Raw genomic sequence first — 18,884 nt, forward strand, 5'->3', positions numbered from 1 at the left:
TGAACCTGGTTTACTTAAGGCCACTCAGCATGTCGCACTCCGTCCCCGCGGCCACTAGAAGCCTCCCCTCCACTGTCGCCGGGACCCTGGTACTCCGGCCTCAGGGAAGACAAACCCAATGGAGTCACCGTGCTAAGCCCCGCGCCGGCGACCCTGACTCCACCTGCACGTCCGCGTGTCCTGAGCGGACGTTCACCTGGGGGCACTGACGAACGCGGCCATCGCAAGGCCGGGCTGCCGGCCACACTCTGTCCCTCCTCCTCCCCTGCCCCTCTCCGACCTCAGACGAGGCCACTTGGGGGCTGTGCGGACCCTTTTCTCTGCCCTCTCGCGGAGGTCCTGCTGGGTTCCGTGGGTTTTTGTGTTTTGTCTTGTTTTTCCTTTTTGGGTCCCACCCGGCGATGCTCAGGGGTTCCTCCTGGCGGTGCTGGGGGACCCTATGGGATGCCGGGGATCGAACCTGGGTCGGCCGCGTTGGATTCTGTGTGAACACTGGGGGTGAGGCGCAGAGGCTGGCGGCGGGGGGGGCCTGGCCAGGCCTGCTCAGCCCCACTCAAGACTGCTCTGTTGTTTGTTTTGTTTTTTGGGTCACACCTGGCGATGCACAGGGGTTACTCCTGGCGGTGCTCAGGGGACCATATGGGATGCTGGGAATCGAACCCGGGTCGGCCGCGTGCAAGGCAAACGCCCTACCCGCTGTGCTATTGCTCCAGCCCTACTCGAGACTGCTCTGAAGGTCAGAGTCACCCCAGGCCTCGAGCCTGCTTCCTCCCTGCCTTGCAGGCCCTGGGGGCCCCTCGGGAGACTGCCCCACTCTAAGGGGGTCTCTGTACCCCCTGTCCAGAGCGTGGGTCACTGTCCTGTTCTTGCCCGGGGACGGTGACCGTCTCTGCGTCTCACATGCCCCTTGGCACTGGGTCCAGGCCCGTCCCCCACACACCCCCCAGACCACACCGTGTCCCCCAGAACACGTGTGACACCCAGGCGGCCGCAGGCCGTGCACTCGGGAAGGGTCTCGCCACAGATGCTCCCGGTGCTGCCGGCTTCGCTGCCCTCTCGTGAGACTGACGCCGCTAGAGGCCACGTGGACCTCCCGGTCCAGGCCGGCGGTGTCCCGGTTCCCTCACGTGACAAAGCGGGGACCGGTCTGTGCTCTGACGCCCCCTCTGTCCCCTGGCCGCGTGTCTACACCTGGAAGACAGGGGGCGCTGGCGGTGCCAAGCTGGGCTCCCGGAAGCACCCAAGCCCTCACTGACCCCCTGTCCTGCCTGCAGGCCAGGGGAGGCCCGCCGGGAATGGGCAGTGACCGTCACTACCGGCTTCCAGTCTCGGGAGCTCGTGGTGTCCTCGGGAGTCATCCCGGCTGCTCCATCCATCCCCCAACAGACTCGGAAGCGGGTGAGGGACGAGGCAGAGGCCACGCCCGGTGACCAGCCGCAGGAGTCCACAGCAAACGCCACCAGAGCAGCCTCAGCACTGGGGCGACAGGTGGGCCTGGGGCAGGGCCACGGCAGCGGTCACCGTAGCCTGGGGGTCACGGGGGGGCCACGCCCAGGCGCTGGGCCTGCTCCTCCGTCCTGCCCGGGCAGCCCACGGGCAGTTTCGCCAGCGGCTTGGGCAAGGCGTGAGCCGCCGGGGGTGCTGGTCCGACCTGGCGTCCTGCTCCGTCCGTGCCCGCAGCGCATGGGGAGTCACCGCCCAGCGTGAGCGGAGGGGCCTGTCGAGGCGCCCATCTGGGGGCGGTGACACGCAGGCACAGTGCTGAGCTCCTGCAGGAAGTGCTCCGGGCCCGCGTGACCAGTGACACGCACTCTGGCATCATCCCTCATCTAGCCGAGACGCCGGGATCACGGCCGCGTGAGTGAGGAAGATCCTGCCCGCCCCGCCCCCGCAGGCCAGTCCCCGGGGCCCACACGCACCTGCAGTGTCGGCCGATGACTCCGAGGCCAGCGGGGCCTGCGAGCAGCCTTGCCCCCCGAGTGGGCCGGCGCTGGTCTGCACTGAAACAGAGACGTGAGAAAAGCCTCAGCTGACGCCACGGGAGACGCGGGAGACGAGGGGGAGGGGTTCGGCTTCGGGACGGACAGACAGACCGACCCGGACACTCTCCTCTGCGGCACTGGGGCTTCCAGAAACTGCTGGGCACAGGCGCGTCGGGAAGGGCGGGGCCCTCAGGGGCTCCGGGCAGCACCGTGGGCCGTGGGCTGCCCCGTCCACTCCTGCAGCTGCTCTCCCCGGGGGCCTGGAGCGTCTCCCTCCCCCCCCACAGTGAGCGAGCCCCGCAGTAGCGCCCGGCTGAGGGCAGGCCCAGGCACCGTCACCAAGACTCCCTGCGGCAGCCACTTTGCGTCCCAAGTAGGACCTGCCTCACCTTCCTGGGTCTCAAGAACTTGCCCCGTTTCCACAGGGGCCCGAGGCAGGAGGGAAGGGCCAGCATGAGGCTGACTCTCATCCCGGGGGAGTGGGCGCGTCTCCGGCCCCCTCTGCTGTGTGTTAACAATCCCCAGACTCCGTCGGAGGGGCCGAAGCGGCGGGCCTCTAAGAAGGCGTCGTCATTCCACAATTCCTCTGGGCACTGGGCACTCGGGGCATCCCGGCCCCGGCAGTGCCCACACCAGAGGGGGAGGAGACAGGAGCGGCACAGCCCCGAGGGTCAGCAGGGCGCCCGCTCACACTGCTGCGTTCTAGGAGGCGTTTGTTTTTCAGTCCTCTTCAAAACCCACCAGACATGGGGCTGGAGCAATAGTACAACGGGTAGGGCATTTGCCTTGCACGGGGACGACCCGGGTTCAAATCCCAGCATCCCATAGGGTCCCCTGAGCACCGCCAGGGGTAATTCCTGAGTGCAGAGCCAGGAGTAACCTCTGAGCATCGCTGGGTGTGACCCAAAAAGAAAAAAAAAACAACAACCACCAGACATAGGGCTAGAGCAATAAATAGTACAGTGGGCACTTGCCTTGCACGCGGCAGACCCAGACTCTATCCCTGGCACCCCATAGGGTCCCCTAAGCACCGCCAGGAGTGATCCCTGAGTGCAGAACCAGGAGTAACCCTTGAGCATCACTTTGTGTGACCCAAAAAGCCAGAAACAGGGGCTGGAGCGATAGCACAGCGGGTAGGGCGTTTGCCTTGCACGCGGCCGACCCTGGTTCTAATCCCAGCATCCCATATGGTCCCCTGAGCACCGCCAGGGGTAATTCCCGAGTGAAGAGCCAGGAGTACCCCTGTGCATTGCCCGGTGTGACCCAAAAACCAAAAAAAAAAAAAAAAAAAACAAAAAGCCAGAAACAAAAAATCAAAAACAATAATAATAATAATAATAATAATAAACCAACCCACTGGGCTTGGCTCTAAACTGAAAGCAGCAAACTTGACGCCTCCGAGGTTTTCCGATGACGAGCGGGGCTGAGAGATAGAACAGGGTTAAGGTATTTGCTTTGCCTGCAGCAGACCCCGGTACACTCCCTGGGACCCCAAATGGTCCCCTGAGCACCACCGGGCGTGGTCCAAACATACGCTGTTTCCCTTTTAAGAGCCAGAAGCTAAAGACGTCGGTGAGGAGGAAAGCCACAGGGGTCCTGGGCTCTGAGGGGAGGCGGGAGGCGCCTGCTGGCCTCCCCGCCCCAGAAGCACCGTGCCCGTCCACACGGCGCAACATCAGCCTTCGACCGGGGCAGGCTGCACCGCATGTGCAAATAATGGGCCGGACTCGGCCCCGGGAGGAGCATAGGCGTGTTGACCTTGGTGGGCGGGTCTGGGGCAGCCGCGGGCTGAGGTGCGGACACACACCTGCGCCTCGCCCGGCCGCTACCGACTCTTCCCTCGTCGGCGGCTGGTCAGGAAGTTTTGTTGGGTTCGAGAGCCACACCTGGCAGTGTCCAGGGATCACTCCGGGTCGTGTTCAAGGAAGTTCCGGGGACTGAACCCAGATGGGCTTCGTGCATGCACGTCCCCACCGCCCTGTCTCTCTGGTCCTGCCAGGATGGTTTTTCCCATAAAAATACACATTCTGGGGAGACAGAACAGTAACACAGCGGGCAGGGCGTTGGCCTTGCATGCGGCCGACCTGGATTCAATTCTTGGCATCCCATATGGTCCCCCAAGTACCACCAGGAGTAATTCCTGAGCACAGAGCCAGGAGTAACCCCTGAGCATCGCTGGGTACGACCCCAAAAAAGCAAAAAGCAAAAAAATACACATTCTGTTTTCAGAAGGGGCATTTCCTGGGGCTACTGTGGATGAGACATATTTTATGTCCCGTTTGTTTTGTTTGGGGGCCACACCCAGCAGTGCTCAGGGACCACGCCTGGTGGGCTCGGTGGACCCTCTGGGGTCAAACCCAGGTCGACATGTGCAGACCGGGGTCATGCCTGCTGCACTATCTCTCCAGCCCTGGGTCACGTTTCTTATCTGTCAGCCATCGGGGAACGAGCCCCTGGCTGGTGGCTTCCTTGGCGGATTCTGGTGGGAGACCCCAGGACTGAGGTGCCACAAGCAGCCAAAGGCCAGAGGGCAGCGTCACGGGGGAGCGAGGACCCGGTCCTCACTCTGCCGCACGGGGGTGAACATCTCACGACCATTGGGCTGTCCAGAGACCCCCAGGAAGGCCAGACCGCGCGTCTGAGCACACATCGGGGGCTCGGACAAGGAGAAACCTGGATCTAAGCCCTGCGGTGGGGTACGTCCGCTAGGGCTCACCGGGGAGGAGGAACCTCATAACCAGCAGCGCCCTCAGCTGAGCCATCCTGCCGCCCGCGGGGCACGTATTTGGCAAATACGCTCGCAGGGACACGAAAGGTCAGTGCCGCGGGCCAGTCCCCGCACTGCGTGGCTCTGACAAGCGTTTCCTCCCCACAGGGTGGACCTGGCGGGGCCCTGCTTGCCTCCCGGGGGCAGGGGCCACGGGGCCACGGGTATGCCAGGCAGGAGCCCACAAAGCTTAGTGTCTGCTCCCCCAACTGCCGTCCCCCACCCCCACGCGTGCGTGTCCGGGCCGGGTCGCCGGCTTGTTCAGCCCCCAGAGAGCGACGGCCCTGCCCGAGCGCATCCAGGCCCGGCAGACAGACCCGCGCGGCGCAGGCGCCCGGCAGGGGGCCGAGGGGCCGAGTCTGTCCTGGGCCTTTCGCGGCTCCTGTGGGCTCCCAATTCCGTTTCCTTCCTGACCCCGTCCCGAGGGCCACTCTCCCGCCTCCTCTTGTGCACGCACCCCTGCAGCCAACGGCTCGGGGCCCTCGTGCCCCAGCTCAGAGCTCCTACCCTCCCCCACCCGCCAAGGCCCCGGCAGCTGGACCACTGCCAGGGGTGGGCGTCTACCCCGCCCGTCACAAGAACAGGAGCCTGGACGCCAGCGGCACACAGGGGGTCACACAAAGCCGGGTCGACCCCGGCCGCAGGACCCCACATGGCTATCTCGGCAGTGAGAGGAGCCATCAGGGGAACCGGGGCCCCCTGACGTGTGACGCCGGCCGGAACCCTGGAAGATGGGAAAGTCCTCGCAGCCTGGGGAGACGCTCTGGAGAGATACTGCACCTCTTTCAGTTGGGATTCTCTGAGTACACGAGTAAGAGGTCGAACCACCCATCCCCCTCCCATGCTCAGCCCGCGCCCTGCACCCAAGGCAGGCGCAGGGGGGCCGTGTGGCTGTGGGGCGCGCTGGCGGCCGGCTGGGCGTGGGTGCCGGAGCCGACCTGCCTTTCCTTGCACCCGGCCACCCGCCCCTCGACAGCACCGAGAGAGGACGCTGGCCAGGCCGGGGAAACCCGCCTTTGCTCCTTCCCAGCGGCCTCAGCGCTGCCTTCCAGAGCCTTCCGTGGCGGCCAGGACACGCCTGCCATGCTGCGGGGAAACTGAGGTTGTGTTCGCAGTTTGCTGGACGGAAGGAGCGGGACAGACCCCTGCAGGGTGACTCCACTGTCCTGCTCCACACTGCAGATGCCGAGGCTGAGCGCCAGGCCCGCCCGCAGGGGGGGTTCTGGGAGGAGCCCGGGCAAGGGAGAAGGACGGCACCTTGGAAGGAATGTGAGAGACTGTTCTAGATTCCAGAGCGTGAAGAAATGATACCATCAGACACAACAGAGCCACAGTTCCGGCAGTTAAATGTCAAAGCAGAGTAAGACGGCTCTAAGACCATCACGGGCAGAGGGCGAGCGGGACCACACATTAGGCCCCTTTCCCATGTCAATATTTAGTTGCGGGCGGGGGGGGGGGGTGGCAGGTTGGTAGCGTTGGGGACACAGAGGAGAATGTCACAGTTCTCAGGAGAAACAGGAGGGAGGAGGGAGGGCTGGAGCTTGCTGAGGCGCGTGACTAACTTTGAATGGTTCCGGAAATAAATGTGAGCCTTTATGTGTGCACAGAGGGGAGGGGGGGAGGGGAACCCGGGGAGGAGGTGGGAGTAGAAGAAACCAAGTGGGATCCAAGGGAAGCGCCTGATCCCTTCAAGGGCTTCTAAGAGTTCAGTAAAGGGGTTGGAGTGATAGCACAGCGGGGAGGGCATTTGCCTTGCACACGGCCAACCCGGGTTCGATTCCCAGCATCCCATAGGGTCCCCTAAGCACCGTCAGGGGTAATTCCTGAGTGCAGAGCCAGGAGGAACCCCTGAGCATCACCAGGTGTGACCCAAAAAGAAAAAAAAAAAGGAGTTCACCAAAGACTCCAAACTAATATACAGTGCTGCAAGTTTTCAAAATAAAGTATGTCTCTATGTAGATATACACGTGTGTGTGTGTGTGAATTACACAATGGCATGTGTACAGTCTAGGTTAGGACAAGTTGCATATTTGTGGAAACACAGTGCAGAAACAGAGCAGCACCAGTCTTACATAGGAACTGATCTTTGAAAGAGCTGAAACCACCTCGTGATTCCCAGCGGGGGGGCCCCAGTCACCCTAAAGCCCCCTGCCGGTCCGAGCGCCAGGACCACAGAAGGCAGGACGGAGGCCTGGCTGTCACACACTGCCAGGACAGACGGCGGGAGAGAAGAGGACAAACACCCAAAGTCTGAAGGTCACTGGGCAGCGGAGTTGCTGAATTAAGCCAGTCTCAATTCTGCTGTTAATATCAACTTCGACATTTGCCCTGTTTCGTCTCCAGTGGGAAAAGGCACAAAAAAAGTGGCCCCCAGCACGCGGTGACACTGTGAACTCAGAAAGAGCATCTCAGCGATCCCGACTCCTGCAGTCTCAGACTCCTACTGCAGTGCACGCCAGGCTGTGTTTCCCTTGCAGACAGCACTGGGAGGATTCTGTGTCTGCTCAGATCCCGCTGTGTCTGACTGCTGTTCCCATGGACTCGAGGAGGGATTCTTCTAGTCCGGCTTGTCATCATTCCAGTTTGGAGGCCAAGAAAGCAGCTACAAGCCTCAGGGGGTTTCCAGAGGAGCCGCCCGGTGGCTTTACTGAACAGATGGGAAAGAAAGAGCCCGGAAGTCTCGGGAGATGCTCTGTAGAGATACTGCACAGCTTCCGCTTTGGAATTCTCTGAGGAGATGAATAAGAGGTCACTTCATGGTGGTCAGGAAAGCCTGCCTGCAGGACTTACACCTGGCACCATGATCAGACGCGTCCCTGCTCCTCTGGGCGGAAAGCCACCCTCTGCTTCGCCGTGTCCCTTTTGAAGGGAATGGGTCAGAAGGATCGGGATTCTGGCAGGCCATGCCAATAAGCAGAACCACTCTCTCGATGAGAAACAGACGGAGCGACAGGGCACAGTGGGGAACCACAGACAACAGCATGGAGCCGCTGGGAACAAAATGAAACCACTGGAATAGAATATGGAACTTCTGGGAGGATGATGGAATCACTGGAAGCAACGTGGAGCCAGCGGAATACAGCGGGAAACCGGGGGGAGGTAGCGTGGAGTCACTGCAACATAACACCGATCCATGGGAATAATATGGGACCTCTGGGATACGGTATGGGACCACTGACGTCCAATAGGGAACCACTGGGAACGATAGGGAACCCCTGAGACACAACATGAAACTGCTGTGACACAATATGGATCTGCTGGGCACAATGGGGGACCACGGGGACACACTGTGAAATCGGTGAGATTCAATATGGAACCACTGGGAACAGTATGGAGCCAGTGGGATGCGATATGATATGAACCACTGGGGACGATAGGGAACCACTAACCAACGAACCACTGGGATATAACATGGGTCCACGGGGAACGATGTGGAAACACCGGGACACAATAGGGAGCCACTGAACATGACACAGTACCGCGTGACCCAACGTGGAGCCCCACAGGGACCCTGCTTGGCATTCCCTGACACGAGGTCCTTTCTGATTCCTCAAGTGTGGGCTGTAGGGATGAGGCTCCCTTTCCCTCCCCTCAGGCTGGGCGCCCCACCTACCTGACTTACAGGAGCCCTTCACTTTAGATTAACCAGGATAACTCAGTTTCCCTAGGGCGTTGAAATGGAGGACATTGAGGAACTAGTCATTGTCCTTAGTTCAAAATGAGGACAGGGGCTGGAGCGATAGCACAGCGGGGAGGGCGTTTGCCTTGCACACAGCAGACCCAGGTTCAATTCCCAACATCCCATAGGGTCCCCTGAGCACTGCCAGGAGTAATTCCTGAGTGCAGGCCAGGAGTAACCCCTGTGCATCACCAGGTATGACCCAAAAAAAAGAAAAAAATAAAGGAAAACAGAATGAGGACAGAGAGGAAGCCAAGCAACAGAAAGGAGAAAGGAAGAGACTCACCAGACTGTAGGTTGTTCAGAGACACCTCCCGCCAATGCAGAGACTGTCCTGAATATGCTCTACACCAAATGAACCAAATATTTAGGGCTAGAGAGCTCTCCCCTGGGAATGGCCGCTACAGGGAATAACTGTTCTTTCCCATAGTATCAAATATATATATATATATATATACATACATACATACATATATATATACACATATGACTTCTTTTAACATCACAAGTGCTTTCTATGCAAGGTTTATAAAAATAATTATACATTTCTAATACTCAAGTATTTAGTAAAAAATGCTGTCTACTCAGGTCTCAAGATTTAATTTAGATTTATACAATTTTATCACAAACAGGAAGACATGAATATCAACTATAAAATGTATTTGTTGTTGACTGGCTAACTACAGGTAGAATGGTTCAAAGAGAAACATGAACTGTTGGATTAAAAAATTAAAATTTTACAAGACTTCAGATGTCTAAAAATAACAACATGCTGGGGGGAAATTCCTGAAAGCCCTGATGAGTTCTTATGGGTTGAGTTTAAAGGTCTTCTGCTAAAATGCTGATTACCAATGTTCGCTTCCAGCAGGTATCAAGACTTCCACAAAGAACAGCAACAACGAGGGGCCGGAGCGATAGCACAGCGGGTAGGGCGTTTGCCTTGCACTCGGCCGACCTGGGTTTGATCCCCGGCATCCCATATGGTCCCCCAAGCACCGCCAGGAGTAATTCCTGAGTGCAAAGCCAGGAGTAACCCCTGAGCATCGCTGGGTGTGACCCAAAAAAGCAAAAAAAAAAAAAAAAAAGAACAGCAACAACGAAATGTGGATAATAGAGAAACAAGAAGGCTGCTGTAAGCCGTCAGAGTGAAATAAATGCAGATTTGGGGGCCAAGCCCGGTCACGGCCCCAGAGGAGGGCGGGCAAGGAAACTGGCAGTTCCTACATCTCCCCGCACCTCGCCCTCCTGGATGTTTGGGAATCCTCAGCCCAGAGAGACGTGCAGAAGACAAGACGGCACCAGGCAGCCCCTGAGAGTCACACAGCCCAGAAGACAGCCAGCCACGTTGGCACCCAAGAGCGCGGCCACCAAGACTTTAGGGAACACGATCCGGAGAGAAAGCATAGGGATGAGCTCAACAGTTCCTCCGGAGGGAATCTCTGGCCCCGGGAAAGCAGAGAGTTGGCAGTAGTAGGGTGCTGGTGTCAAATAACGAGGGTGGGGACTTGCTGGGAAGGAGGGGTGCTCGTGGGGACCCCCAGCGTGAGCCAATCCCCGAATGGTGACATGCGAGGAAAAATGCTAGAAATAGGCCATGGTCAGCCCAATTAAGGGGCTGCACTGTACCCTAAGAGATATGCCTAAAGGAAATAAAACTCTCAAAGGATAATATTGACAACAATCCCTGTGCTTTCCTCCAGACACTGTAGAATATTCCATCAAATGGGCCAGAGCAGGGGTTGGAGCGATAGCACAGAGGGTAGGGCATTTCCCTTGCACGTGGCTGACCCGGGTTCGATTCCCAGCATCCCATAGAGTCCCCTGAGCACCGCCAGGGGAAATTCCTGAGTGCAGAGCCAGGAGTGACCCCTGAGCATCGCTGGCTGTGACCCAAAAAGGAAAAAAAAAATGAGCCAGAGCATATGCCTGGCACCACCCGGACCCCCGAATCCTTCAAGGAGCAACCCCTGTATAGAGAAGTGGTCCCCCGGCCCCCCTGGGTATGCCCACACACCCCTCCAACAAACTACTAGGGATGCCAGCGCATAAGGCCAAATGACCAAAGCCAAGGGCAAAACCAGAGAAATCCCTGAGAGACCCGGGCCCGGGCCCGACAGCCAGGCCTCCCGAGCACGCGGGCCAGACAGGGTCCCTCGCGGAGCCGGGGCGCGGCGGGGCTGTGCTAATGACAGTGTTTGCTTTGTTCCTGCGCCCCGATGGCCCTGATAAGCCTTGCCCTCCTGCCGTGTGTGGTCCCCACTGAGAAGTCACAGAGTGCCTGCCGAGGCCCTTGGCCTGCATCTCCGGTCTTGCGGGTGGGGCGGGTCACCGGGGGCGCCCGCAGTGTGAGCTGGTCAGCCGGGGTCAGTGTCGCCTGGACACCGCATGCCCGGCTCAGCTCCGCCTTCACAAGGCTGTAAGTCGGAAGGTCCCGCCGCTGAGATCGGGGACCGCAGGACCTGGTGGGGGTGACACGAGGCTCCTGTTGCCGCAGTGAAGAAGGAAGAACTGCCCCAGAGGAAAGGAGCAAGACGTCAACCCGCGCTTGGCACCTTGCTTCATTTTGCACGTGGGCTGGGGGAATTTGGACCCTCCCGCTCTGTGAAGTTCTCTGCCCGGGCTGTCTTGAGGCGGCCAGCCAGGCTAAGTTCTCCTCGGGGGGCCGTGCTCAGGGAGCCACCACCTCCAGGCTCTTTCCGGCGCTGACCATGGCCTGGTGTCTGCTGGCCACGGGCTGCTAAAGGTCAGCATCAGGGCTGGAGCGATAGCACAGCGGGTAGGGCGTTTGCCTTGCACGCGGCCAACCCGGGTTCGATTCCCAGCATCCCATAGGGTCCCCTGAGCACGGCCAGGAGTAATTCCTGAGTGCAGAACCAGGAGTAACCCCTGTGCATCGCCAGGTGTGACCCAAAAAGAAAACCAAAAAAAAGGTCAGCATCAAGGCACTGAGGCTGCCTGAAGCTAGATGCTCTCAGCATCCAGCTCGCGGCTGCAGACCAACACGGAGAATCTCCCTAGCGGCCCAGATAAGACCAAGGGCCACGGGAGGGTGTGGCTGCCGGCTAACAACTCGGCCCTTTCACAATGCGCTATTGACCAGAAGCATCGTCCGCTCTGAGGGGGAGGCCTCACAGGCTGTTCCCGCCCTATCTGGAGAGAGAGAGAGAGAGTGAATGACGTCTCAGGCGGCAGCCCGCTACGGCAAACAAGCGTTTATTGTCCAGAGACCAGCTTGGGGTCACTTGTTACACAGTAACATGAGCTAATACCAATCTCCAGCGAGAATGTACCAGAGAGAGATAGAGTACAAAGTATTAATACAAGAGATGAAGTCGCATTGTTCACAGCAGCAAGGAAAAGTTCCTTGCAATCTGGACTGAGAGTTATAATCAAATCCTGTGGAGACAGGCTTGTGGCAGCCGACAGCCGCTGCGTTAGAACTCGCTAGTAAAGGGAATTACTCACATTTGGGCTAGCTGGTTTCTTCCAAGTATCACAAAGCTCCGGGGAAGGAAATGCTGAGCTCAGTGATTTTCCATCTTTTCCAGCTTTATTGAGATACACTTGACATGACATTGTATCAACTTAATGGGTACAAGGTGATGATTTAATGCACTTGTGTATTGCAGAATGACCACCACGCCTCTCTGACGACATGCAATTACCTGCGTGTGTGTATGTGTGTGTGTGTGAGAGAGAGAGAGAGAGAGTGAGAGAGAGAGAGAAAGAGAGAAAGCATTTCATGCCCCTTCTCTGCAAACTTCCAAGTTCAGAATGAAGCATTGTTAACTAGAGTCGCCACATACATTAGGCCCAGAACCTGTTCGCCTTCTAATCTGGAGCTCGTACACATTGACCAGCACCTCTGTGCCCCCCACCCCCTCGCCCCTGGAAACCATGGTTCTATTTGGTGTCTGTAAGTTGGGGTGGTTCGGGTTCCACTCCTAAGTGAACTCAGAGCACCTTTCCTCCTCGGATTATCTCACGTTGCTCACAGGATGTCCTCAAGGCAATGGCGGGGCCTCCTCTGAGTAATATTCCTGTGTGTGTCTATCTTCTCTCTGCAGATACTTAGGTCGGTTCCGTATCTCTGCGGGGAGGGGTTGGGCCGTCCCGCCCCCAGGGGTACTCAGAGGCTCCTCCTGGTTCCATGCGAGGGAGCACTCCTCAGGAGACCCCCGTGCCAGGAATCCAACCAGGAGTGGCACGGGCACAGGACTGCCGAACGGTTGTGTGATTTCTCCCGTCATCTACATTTAACGAGATTATTCGGTGGCTTGCCACTGAGTTGCACAATGAGTTTATTGCCTCTTTGGATACTAATTCTTCCTAAGTCGATGGTTCAGTGGCGTCTTTGTCCCTTCGGTGAGCTGCCTGGTCATCGGTCTCTTTTCTAATTGGCTTCTTGGTCTCCTTGGTGCCTGCACTAGAGGTGCCAGAGCCGGGACGTCACTGCCCAGACCGAAGGCAAGGACCTTGACTGTGTCTCTGCAGGTGTTAGGACTTCAAGTCTTACATTAAAGTCCTTAATCCGTGTCAAGTTTGCTTGTAATGGAATGGCTGAACATATATCTTGAGACAACAGATTGCAATAGTAATAAAATGGGGGGAAAAAATGCAGAGGCAAAATTAGGAAGGCGAAATGAGCTCTTATTGGGCCTAAGGAGAACTAGAACGAGTGTGCAAGAGATGGTGGAGTCCGGGAGGTGCATTTTGGTATTGTTTTGGGGGGGGGGGGCAGCTACGCTGTGTGGTGCTCACCCAGCTCTGTGCTAAGTGCTTAGAGGACCATACGCAGTGCGGGGGGATTGGAGCTGGGGTCTGCAGGATGCAAGGCACATGCCTTACTCCTGTCCTATCTCTCCAGTCCCGGGAGGCGTTTTAAAGAACAGGTAGGTGAAAGGGTGGCTGCACATTCCAAGGGAGCCAGGGAAGCAGGGAAGCGTGAGAGAACCTCCCCCGCCATACACACACACACACACACACACACACACACACACCCCAGCAGCAGCAGCAAGACAAGATCAAGGGAGAGATTTGGACAGCCGGGGCGTGGGAGGGGACACGGGGTCTAGGCTGTCCCTGTCAGGAACCCGCCCCAGAGTCAGAACCACATGAGTCACGGCAGCCGTTCCTGCGTTCCTGCGGCATTCCCAGCCCCTCCTTGAATCCGGTTGGCTGGCGCCCTGCCCCGGCCGGCTGGGCAGGCCCCCACAAGAGAGGCGAGGCGGTGCTTCCTTGCCCCATCCACAGGAGCCGCCTCCATGTTCCCGGGAAGAGACTTGGCTGGACCGAGCCGGGGCTTTCGGCAAGACCCGGGAGCGAAGTCGAGAGCCGTCCCTGTCCCGCGGCCAGCAGAGCACGTGGAGGTCAGGACCGCCGTCGAGTTTGGTGTTTGGATGGGGATTTGGAATTACAGCTGTCTAAACGGTGTTGCTTGGAAACTAATTTTTTTTTTTTTAAGTTTGAGACCTGGGATGAGCATGTATTTCTCGAGCACTGTAACCGACCCGGTTGCATTCATTTTCACTCGTGACTACAACCACGTATGAAGAGGGGAAGATGGCGCAGAGGCTTTGCCAGAGTCCTGGGCTTAAGTGGTTTATGACTCCCCAATTCTGGCCGCTGTCTCGGGGAATGAGTGTGCAAGTTTCCCGCGGTGGGCGGAGACGCGGTCGGCTCGGTGTGGTGGAAAGACGCTGTCCCGGGAGCTCTGTCTCCGGGAGGCCGTTCAAATGTCCCCGGCGTGTCGTTTCCTCCAGTACGTCCAGCCCACTTGGGGAAATCCAATTAAGGGAGGTGTCCAGCTGCTAACAGCAGGACTGTCCCGAGCCAGGCTGCTTCCGGGCTGGGCCTGGCACGAAGTCCTGGCAGATGGGCTCACTCTGTCCCCTCCCTGACCTCTGCTGGGGAGGCAGGAGTTTCTCCAAATTAACAAAAGAGTTCGAGGAAAAGGAAAATTTGTGTGTCGGGGGGAGGGGGAACATCTACCCTGGGGAGTCAAGAGGTCCCAGGAGGGGCTGGAGCGATAGCACAGCGGGTAGGGCGTTTGCCTTGCACGCGGCCGACCCGGGTTCGATTCCCAGCATCCCATATGGTCCCCTGAGCACCGCCAGGAGTGATTCCTGAGTGCAGAGCCAGAAGTAACCCCTGTGCATCACCAGGTGTGACCCAAAAAGAAAAAAAAAAAAAAGAGGTCCCAGGAGCTATGCTTAAGACCCAGGGACACTGGGTTGACGGACCAGGGCGGGAGGAAAGAAACACTGACAAATACTCGCCCTGCTGGAAGGAACTGGTGTGTTTTAGGGACCCGAGGCAGCGTGGTCCCGGAGCTTCCAGACCAGCGGGTGGCCGAGGGAGTGACCCTCGGCACTCCAAAGGCGGTGGGCAGAGGGCTGAGCTGAACTTGGTTGCAACTGGAGAAGCTTGTCGGCATTTCGAGTGCGGAGGAAACATAGAAACGGGCAGGGCTGTCCACTGCGGTTGAGGCCAGAGAGGGTCTTGGCGGGGCAGTGCGGAGGCTGGGGAGGGTGAGAAAGAGACACGGCGGCGTGTACGCGCTGAGGGCGGTCCACAGTCAGGACGGTGAGGCGGGGCGGAGAGTGAGTGAGAGGCCTTAAGACGGGCTCTGATTTCCTGCTTCGAGTAACTGGTGAATGGCCAGATCCTGTTTAAACACAGAAAGGCCAGTGGAAAAACGGGTTTGCGGGGAGCCTGAGTCCTCTGGGCGCCTGTCCTGCCCTCTTAGTCACAGGCGGAATAACTCAGGTCCTAGCCTGGCTTTTAGTGGCACTTAGAGCTGCTTTGGGGGTGTGAGCGGGACCCTTCGGGGGCCGTGAGGTGGGGCCAAAGCTGCCAGTTTCTGGAGCACTGACCCTGCTCGGGCTACTAGGGCGAAGGGGCCGAGGGGGCACAGCTGACACGCCCCCAGATCTACCCCTGGACAGAACCACACGCTAGGAGGTGAGGGAAGGGAACTAAAGTGGAAGTCAAGCGTTTTCGAAAGCTGCACTCAAACTTTGACCGGAAGCTTCCGTGTTAGCTCAGAGATGGGTTATTTCTCCAACGCTGTAATTAGTTTAGGAAGAAAATAATTAAAGATGTAATTGTGTAAGCCAAGAGCGAAACCATTCTGAATGGCCCAAGGTTGTGAACTTATTTAATTTGCCCTTTCCCCGAGGAGTCGTTTCTTGGATCATTGACTTATTATGATTCGGTAAAACCCTGGTCGCCCCGGTGGTCCTCTGGGGATTGCCAGAGCGCCAGCCAGCTGTGGGGTTTGAAGAGTTTCTGCTGATTGGATTTTAATGACGGTTCTAAAAGGTCATTCCTAAAAGTAATAGAAACCTAAGTATGTGGAAACAGAATGGATAAGACTGACTCGGGGGCATTTCTCGCCGCTCCTTAGACATATGTTTGGTTCCTAAAAGCAATTAAGAAGAATACATTCTTTTAATCAATTTCCTGATGCCGTAATTCAAACACTCTTGTAGAACGGGGTTTGAAATCCCCCAGTAACAAAAGTGACTCTGCAAACACCGGCTTAACATATTAGATAATATTGATATAACAACACCTTGTTTTGTTAATACAATCTCGGCACCGGCGCTATCATGATTGCACGTCATTATAACACTTGCCAACACCATGTCCACGGTGTTTTCCAATACTTTCGAGGGAATGGACAAACTTAAGCCTAAGTCGAAATCTGACTTATTAAGTACAGAGGGATCGTAGAGATCATTGAACGCTGCCACTTCAAATATGCTCTAGTGATGAATGCGTTCGCCTTTACCCAAAATAGAGTGAATCAGACTGTGGAAGCAGTCTCCGAGATAAATGGCAATTGTTTGAGTCATCTAAACTGAACCGGAGTCCAAGCCCATGGAAGGACATGCAGGAAGGAGTGAGTTTAGTCATTCCCCAGGCACGGATCACTCAGTAAAGGGTTCCCGTGTCCCCGGCCCGGGAGCAGGCAGCTTGCTGCAGGGTCTGCGGGCGCAGGCGCGTCTCCGCCTGTGGGCCCTCCCGGCTAGAACCCTGGTTTCCTGAGTCTGGCCCCACGGGGCCTCACAGCTATCTTTCCTGTCCTTTTTTTCCTCTCATTTTTTTGTTTGTTTCTGGGCCACTCCTGGCTCTGCTCAGGGCTTACTCCTGGCAGGCTGGGGAGATCACAGTGGCACCCAGGATTGAACCCTGGGCGTGGGCAAGGCAAGCCCCCCACCGACCTCTGTGCCCGGCTCCAGCCCACTCCCCTGCCGGCTCTGAGCCTCCCCCTCAGGCTGCTCCCACACTTGGGGAAGCTTCCAAGCAGCTGACCCCCGGCTCCTTTCCCCTCTTTGCCCTGTCATGCTGTGTGCCTCGATGGATTCCCAGCCCCCCTGCCCCCGCTCAGCTCTCTCTTCACTCCTATCCCTCAACCTCCAACCCCAGTGAGGCCACAGCAGTTTGGGGGCAAGTCTTGTTCGGTTTTCAGATGATGATCAAAACCAGAACGGTTCCCCTGCTAAGTTCTTAAACCTAAGAACAGTGTCTTGGACATATCAGGTACCGGAAAGGACTGAATGAACAGAGAGAGAGAGAGAGAGAGAGAGAGAGTGCTAAAGCACTTGACGCCGATAGTTTATATGAACAATAACACGGAGAGGTCATTCTTTTACAAAGATGCCTCTCCCTTTTATGCATTTCTTCTGGAAAGAGAAACGATATGTAACTTGGCGTCAGTCAGACACAGACCAAATGTTTTTAGTATTATTGTATATTCCATTTTCCTCCAAAGCTTATGGTAAAATGTAGCTTCTTGAGAACTACAAAGCAAAAGGCGAGATACCAGATACTATACATAAAAAAATCCCATCCATTCAAACAACCGTAACTCTGGATTTTAAACTTTCTCCACAAAGCCAAGTTCCAAAAAAAAAAAAAAAAGTTTTGGATTTCTTCTCTGTTTTTGAAATTAGTGATCTTTCCGGGGGTGGGTGGGAGAGATAGTCCCAGGGATAAGGCACTTGCCCTGCACGCAGGCGACTGTGGTTCAAACCCCAGCACCCCAACTGCTCCCAGGGAAGAGAGATCCCTGAGCACAGAAGCAGGAGCAAGCCCTGAACACAGCCGGCTGTGGTCCAAAATCAGAAACCAAAGATAAAATAAAATAACTGACAATGCTAGTCCCCCCGCCGCCCTTTTTGCCTTCTGGCAACGCTCAAGGGTCCCTCCTGGCTCTGCACTGGTGGTGCTCAGGGGACCATAAGGGATGCTGGGGACCCAACCGGGGTAGGCCACTGCAGGCAAAGCCCCTACCTGCCGTACTGCCCCTTTGGCCCCAGAATCCTAGTAATTCCCCTTAGAGAATGGTTCTGAGCTGAGACCTTAGTTTCTGAAATGAAGCGAGAGGGGGAGAAAGAAAGAAAGAAAGAAAGAAAGAAAGAAAGAAAGAAAGAAAGAAAGAAAGAAAGAAAGAAAGAAAGAAAGAAAGGAAGGAAGGAAGGAAGGAAGGAAGGAAGGAAGAAAGAAAGAAAGAAAGAAAGAAAGAAAGAAAGAAAGAAAGAAAGAAAGAAAGAAAGAAAGAAAGAAAGAAAGAAAGAAAGAAGAAAAAAGAAAGAAAAAAGAAAGAAAGAAAAGCTGATTTTGGGAATCCAACTGCGCCCTTCTGTGCGGGCTGAGGATTCCCACAGCCCTGCAGAAAGCGGCTCTCCTGCTGGGAAGGGGAGGGGCAGCGGCCCAGGCCTGGGAAAAGGGGCGGGGTTGGAGGCCCACCCTCCCCCGCCGCGCTTACTATTATTATTATTATTATTATTATTATTATTATTTAGGTTAAAGCAAGGAAACAGCAAAAAGCAAATCAACGCCCCCCTCAAAAAAAAAAAAATCTCTGCATGTCCTCCTTCACAGAGCCTCTAGCATGGACTCAAGCTTTGATTTCCCATTTCACCTAGGCAGGGGTGGCCAGGGGTCACTCCTGGTCAGCTGGTCACCGCGCAGGCCCACGGCGCGGTCCTAACCCGGGTTTCTGGCCCCGCGCCCAGCTGTGGGACCGAGGCCGCTCGTCTCTGAGTGTCGGGGAGCGCGGCCAGGACGGGGTGGGGGTCCTGCCACCCCCAGGCCCCAGCCTCCTGCCGCGCCCGACCCGGAGGAGGCCGCGATCGCCGGCGGGTGGGGAGCGGCCCCGCGAGCTCCCAGCCCCCGCCCCGGGGGTCGCCCCGGGCGCTCAGGCCCCCCCCGGAGGAGCCCGGGCGGGGGGTCCCAGGGCCCAGCCCGGCGGCGCCCGCCCGTCCCCGCGCCGCCCCGGCCCGCCCCGGCCGCCTTACTCTGGGGCTCCATGGTCAGCCGCTGCGGGCCCCGCACGGGCCGAGCCCCCGGCGCCGCCGCCGGCCCTGCTAACGCCTCCCGGGCGGCGTCCTGCGGTTGCCCCGGCGACGGGGGCGGGGCCCGGCGACGGCGAGCGGGAGGGCCCAGC

At 57.3% G+C, this 18,884-nt stretch overlaps 1 protein-coding gene across 1 annotated transcript in view; it reads right to left on the reverse strand.

The window, feature by feature from the left end:
- FANK1 (fibronectin type III and ankyrin repeat domains 1) overlaps nucleotides 1-18,811 on the reverse strand; it is a 68,477-nt gene extending 49,666 nt beyond the window's left edge. Inside the window, exons 1-2 of the mRNA XM_055118728.1 lie at nucleotides 18,736-18,811; nucleotides 1,920-2,000 (exon numbers count right to left, since the gene is read on the reverse strand). Coding sequence (XP_054974703.1) covers nucleotides 1,920-2,000; nucleotides 18,736-18,748 — 94 coding nt within the window. The 5' untranslated portion in view covers nucleotides 18,749-18,811. The remainder of the gene's footprint in view (nucleotides 1-1,919; nucleotides 2,001-18,735) is intronic.
- Between the last annotated feature and the right edge of the window lie 73 nt (nucleotides 18,812-18,884).

Source organism: Sorex araneus, chromosome 11 (genome assembly GCF_027595985.1).
Source record: "Sorex araneus isolate mSorAra2 chromosome 11, mSorAra2.pri, whole genome shotgun sequence".
Taxonomy (NCBI): Eukaryota; Metazoa; Chordata; class Mammalia; order Eulipotyphla; family Soricidae; genus Sorex; species Sorex araneus.